Genomic DNA, 5,750 nt, shown 5'->3' with positions numbered 1-5,750 from the left:
TAGGAACTCTGCTCTTGTCAACGACATTAATTTGGGTTTTTTTTTTATTTTTAAAAATTGTTTAAAAAACCTTAAAGGGGGTCAGGTAATGGTATTTTGTGATGACCTTCCTATGTTTGTGGCAGGGTTGAACCTCTCTCTAATGTCACCTTACAGTTGAAGCCCTAACCCTGGTCTTTTTATTCTGAACATTGAAACCAGTTAATGTATTTCAGCAGTGAGCCACGATTTGCAAAGATTTGAGTGGCCTCGTGTTCTCTGTTAGTCAGCAAACTGCTGCAGGAAAAGGCTCTTTTAAGAGCTTTTGCGCACTGTCCTCGTTCAGGAGAATCGGTGACAGTGTTAGTATTTGTTTATCTCAATCTAGATTGTTCCTCTGAGAAACAAGGAGGAGAAAATAGTCAGATTTGTACTTACTGGGTACTCTAACCACTTTTTAGTCGACCATTTCAGTCAAGTTTGGCAGGTGTGTAGGAGGCTCAAATATACTGGGTTAACAAGCTGTGAGGAGTAACTAATTGGCTAGAGGAGAGGGCCTGAGTTTAGTGGCTCATCGAGCGAGAGCAGAAGTTGGGCACCATGTCTTCTGTTGAGGAGCTGCTCTCTGGTCAGTCAGCGCTCATGTCGTTCCCCTCGGCCCCCCTACGTGCTTGGTGTGATGGATGCGTGGAGCCAGAGTTACTGTCCAGGAAGCAGCTCAGGCCCCGCAGAGCAAAGGTGCTGCCCTCCGGTCCTCCACCTGGTACATGTACCAGGCTGCAAGACTTGCGCTGAGGAACCTCGCTGTGCTCTGCAGTATGGGCTTGTTGGTGGAGCTCGAGATTAAAAGCTTTTTCCTGTGATGCTCCACTGATAGGAGAAAACACTCAAAAGAAGTTTTGAATGTACTGTAGCAAAGCAAAGAGCTTTTGTGGTGAGCGCACTAGGTATCATCCTGAGTGAGAAGAGTAGCGATTAGTCTCCCTTGGGATGGTCCCTTTGAGAATGTTGTTCTCTGTGAGAGCACGGAAACGAATGAGTAGAAAAGACTCTGATAGTTTAGCTTGTTAGGAGCATTGTTTTGGGGCTGTGTTTCTTACAGGTGTGAGTTATTCCCCTCTGATCTGCTGCATTTAAGTAGCTAATCTGAAAAAGAGATTTTTGTGGGTAATTGATTAGTGGACAAAGTGCTGGACAAATCCATAAGTGGTCTTGTGTCACCCTCTAAAAGTGGCCAGGTGTTGGTCATCTTTTGAGCAGCAATATGTGTAAGTTCAACATGCCTAATCCACAGGTATTTAAGCTTCAGGATTTGGACTCACTAGGAGAGCAGTTCTGACCACTGTGCCTGGTGGTAGAAGAGACGAGGCTCACCTGTTAGAGTCCCTCAGCACTTGCAGTCTTCATGTTTTTTGTGAACAGTATTGAACCTTTGCTTTGGAGTTAGCTGTGAGTGAAGGGTGTGTGACTGCTCTGTGTATAAACTCCTATCCCATATCTAAAAAAACTCTGTGGTTCGCAATCTGGTGGTCAGTTTTGTGTGAATCTCCCTCTGGGCACCAAATGTGTACATTTCTTGTACCGGAGGTGTATAAAATATTTCATTTGCTTGGGTTTTTTTCTTTTTTAATCGTACCATGTATCTAAGTGCCTAAGGGCAGGAATTTGAAAAGACAGGAGAAGATACCTTACCTCCGTTATTTACGCCTTTTAACTGTATATGTCTTATTGTTCATGTGCTGTACAAACAATATTATAATAATGTTAAGTTCCATTGCAAAAAAATTTTTGGAAGTTCTTTGTTTATGAGGTGAGATTTACAATGTTTTGTGACACCATCCTGAGAAAGATTACTTTAAGAGACTGCAGTGTGAGCTTGCAGACCTTACATTTCTTCCTTTTCCACCAGCCTCACAAAAATAAGAAATACAGCAACTTTCTGTTAATGTTGCCCTTTCAGAAAGACATGCCTGAAACCAAGATATGACTAGTTTAAGATGAAATACTGGTGTTACTGTGGCTCTTGGTTATACCCATCTTGCAGGAGCGTTAGGCTTTTGTGTGCCCGTGCAGTACAGAGGAAGTTGTCAGGCTCCTGTGACAGACCTGGCGGGTGGAACAAATGGAAAAATACGCTTATTAGCGTGACAAAATTAATTTATGTCCCAAAGCAGATGGTACAGCAGGTAGTGTTGTCTGGTGGTTTTCTGTAAAGATACTTATTACCCAGTTGGCAAGGGGGGAAAAATATACCTGTCACTTCTCAGGAAATACCTTTTCTTCCAAGTGTCCGTTACATTTGGAGATAGTGACCTGATTTTTTTGATTAAACTTATTATTGAACATTGGTTTTAAGTGAAAATTGTTAATCTGTGCCAGAGGGCTGTGTAGTGCATTAGTGGCTTATTGGCTGAAGTGCTATGATACAACAGCTGACTGTCTTCTAGAGGAGATGTTTTGTTGCAGGGGCTGTGTCAAAGGAGGCTCTGGTTATGTTCCCAAGATGTACGCTTTTGAGAATGTCAGTGTAAACATTTCAGATAATATGGGAGTGGCTTTTTGAAGATAATATCTTCATAGATATCGTTGCAAGTGTGTGTCTTGCGGTATTATTCAGTACAGAAAATGAAGCAACATGTGGTAAGAACCTCTCCTGTATTTAAGGAAACCAAAGCTTTTGGTATAAAGGCTCAAAAGTGGTTGAATGTGGCTTTTCTTTTTGTGAATTTTTCTTTTTCTCCCCCACACCAAATACGGCACTCCTTATGCTGGCCGGGTGTAGGAATGTGTGTATCTTAGTGTTCCTCCCACCCCAGTCACTTCAATCCTTGTCCCCAACTGCTTCACTCAGGCCGTAATGGCACATGTTCTCAAAATAACTGCTCCTCTTCTTATGTTTCCTTAGGAGATACCATCTTTTCTTCCTTTGTTAGCTTTAAATCACAGGAATTGTAAACAAAATGACAGTTACTCTTCTGAGATCCTACTGATGCAGGAGGATAAAAATCAGACAAAAGATGGTAATAGGGGAGGGATGAGGGAAAGGAATGTGTATTTCCATAAATAAGCGGTTGTGTGAGCACCAGGATCAGTAACGCCCAGTTTTTGATCGCTTTAAGGCCCCTTAGCTACAGTCTGTGTACGTTTGTCCAATACCCAACTGAAAGAAAAGATTCCCTTTAAATTTGTGTTTCTTGTTACATCTCTCAAGTCTCTAATGCCCTTTAGGATCTGAGTCCTGCTTCTGTGGGGTAGTCTACCTGCATGACAATACAAAACACTAACCAGAACGACGATATAATTTTAAAGTGGATTTCACTTGTGTTCAGTAAATGACCAGAAAATTTCCTTTTTTTCCCCCAATTTTTTTTCAGAACTTAGCAGGAACGTTTTCCAAATACCGTGTGTGGAAGTGTCAGTAGCGTGGCCTTTTTTTAAGGTAGACTTGAAAAATAATGGTCTTATAAATGGTGGTGGTGACGTACAAGTTTGGTGCTTTCACACTGATTGGCCATGAATTAAGCCCTCTACACCGTTTCCCAGAGTAGTTTCTCTGCGACTTTTTTTTTTTTTGCATAAAAATGTATCTCTGCTGTTTAAAACTTTGTTTCCATGGCTGTTCTTGGGTAAAAATACTGGTTGGTTTTTTTTTTTTTAATTGACACATCTTTCAGTGTTTTCTCCTCAGGTACATTTGAATGTTTAGTCTAACATCTTTACATGGCTTAGTGTATTTCACTTGAGTTTTTCTTCTGGTTTCAAGAATTGCTCTGTCATTACACAGTATCTTTTATGAATCATGGTGCAATAGGAACCACAGCTACTGTCTGCTGTGGTTCTCCAGTAATCTAGATGATGCCACTCTTTGCTTATGTATAAAATGGGATGAAGTAAGCCTTCATTTCATGAAGGTGATGAGCCTTTTTTTCATGGTGGTGGTGGTCTTACTAATTTCAGAGTATGATTTGCCAGAGAGCTTTGTTTAAAGCTGGCAATTACAAAGTCAGTCTACAGGTAGTCTCTGTAAACAATCTCTGGTGATTGAAGTTGGCCACCACCATGCACATTACACTTAGAAATTTCTCAGAAAAAAATGGAAGCTTACCCATAGCTGCTACTGAATATGCTGTGAGCTGCCTGGAAGATGGTATCAACAATTAAGTTGAATTGAGGGGATAGTTTTTCAATTTTTTTTTATACTGAATAATCTTAAGGATGATAATCCTGTTTTGAAAGTAGCGCCAATTTGGTGCAGTTGCCAAACCCAAATTGTTGTACAGATTTGTGGATTGTGTTGATGCTGAACTTTGCTATTTGCTGGGACCGGTTGTTAGACTATGTGTGTACTCACACTTGTTTCTGAGCATACTGATGGACTAAATTGTGCATCAGAAGCCTGGGTGCAGGCTGGTGTTCGAATTAATAACATGCACTTCAGAGCCTGTGCTGCAGCACTTCACTCTGGAGGCATGCGTCAAAGGTGGGCTGTTTTCAGAGTACAGTACTTCACACGTATTTCAACTGTGTCATTGAAGAAACTGTTACTTAAGTCCTGAACTGGAAACTGGGAATGATTTGTGCTTTGTTATATGTGTTAGGAGCAATACTGCTAACAGATGTGGGGTGCTGCTTATGTCCGTTGCCTTTAACCTTTTCTCTGCTGAGCAATGGACAAATATATGATAGACCCAATAGGGCTACACACAGATTTCAGTCTAGATTAAATATGAAATTTGTTTGGTTATCAAGTGCAATCCTTAATCTTTTTCTTTAAAAAATATTAATTAAGAAAAAACATGTTTTTCATTTAACTCTCTTGATCAAAAATGAGGTAATAGAGCAGTGGGGTTTTTAAATTATGGCACTGTCGGTTTGCACAGTTCTGTACAGCTAGATTAATACAAGCCTGGTAGAAATTTTCATTTAGAGATGTTCAGAAATTAATGCTTTCAAACTTCATGCTGAATTTAGAACAGCTGTTGTTCCTTAAATTTCATATGAAATTTGAGGTGTTAAAATTATTTTAGAAATTGTGCTGATTGGAGGGTTTTTTTAGTAATGGTTTGTTTCCATGCTGACGATTCTTTGAAAAAATGAATGAAAATTATCTTCTAGGCTTTTATTTAGCTTTTAAAGCTCTAAACTGAACAAGTGGGGAGGTTTTTTGTTCGTTTGAGTTTTTTTTGTTTGGTGGGTTTTTTTTTTTTGGAAGGTAAGTAAAAATTGTATGTAGTTTCTGGGGTGAGGCTAGTAATAAAAGTTTATCATTAACCAGGGTATGACTGCAAAGTTGTCTCTTCGTGTCCTTTAATTTTTAAGTACTCGAGATAAAGAAAACCCCTCAGGACTGAGAGAACTTTATATAAATAACATAAAGCTAAGTGACTTTGGAAGCTGATGAAATTAAGGGAGGATTTCTAACTACTTAAATGACTGCAGTAATATTTGGTAGTTAACAGAAAAATAAAGGAAAAGCTAGTGTGCCAAGGACATGATTATTGTCCCCTCTAGATTTATTTTTAATATGAGGAATAGTGAGAGCTTGGCAATAAACCCATTCTTATTAAATGGTACCCGAGTAGTTTGTTTCCCCAAATCCTCTTGAGAAGCAGCGTTTCTTGTCACGGTCTCTGTCTTTGATGATCATTGTTGGGTGAAGTGGGTGGGAGAAGCTGGGTTGTGGGGAGAGCCAGAGCAAGAGAGCAGTAAAGGAGTGTGTGAGACCGAGATGTGCTTGCCGTGGTGCTCCCTGTCTGGAGATGCTTTCCCTA

General features: G+C 40.0%; 1 protein-coding gene across 1 annotated transcript in view; it reads left to right on the top strand.

Moving 5' to 3' along the window:
* Nucleotides 1-579: 579 nt before the first annotated feature.
* The window catches only part of RALGAPA2 (Ral GTPase activating protein, alpha subunit 2 (catalytic)), an 82,052-nt gene continuing 76,881 nt past the window's right edge, over nt 580-5,750 (top strand). Inside the window, exon 1 of the mRNA XM_010288260.1 lies at nt 580-742. Within this exon, the coding sequence (XP_010286562.1) occupies nt 580-742 (163 nt within the window). The remainder of the gene's footprint in view (nt 743-5,750) is intronic.

Source organism: Phaethon lepturus, unplaced genomic scaffold (genome assembly GCF_000687285.1).
Source record: "Phaethon lepturus isolate BGI_N335 unplaced genomic scaffold, ASM68728v1 scaffold27735, whole genome shotgun sequence".
Lineage (NCBI taxonomy): Eukaryota > Metazoa > Chordata > Aves > Phaethontiformes > Phaethontidae > Phaethon > Phaethon lepturus.
Note: the sequence above shows the minus strand (reverse complement) of the source record. Positions and strands in the feature narration are given on the sequence as shown.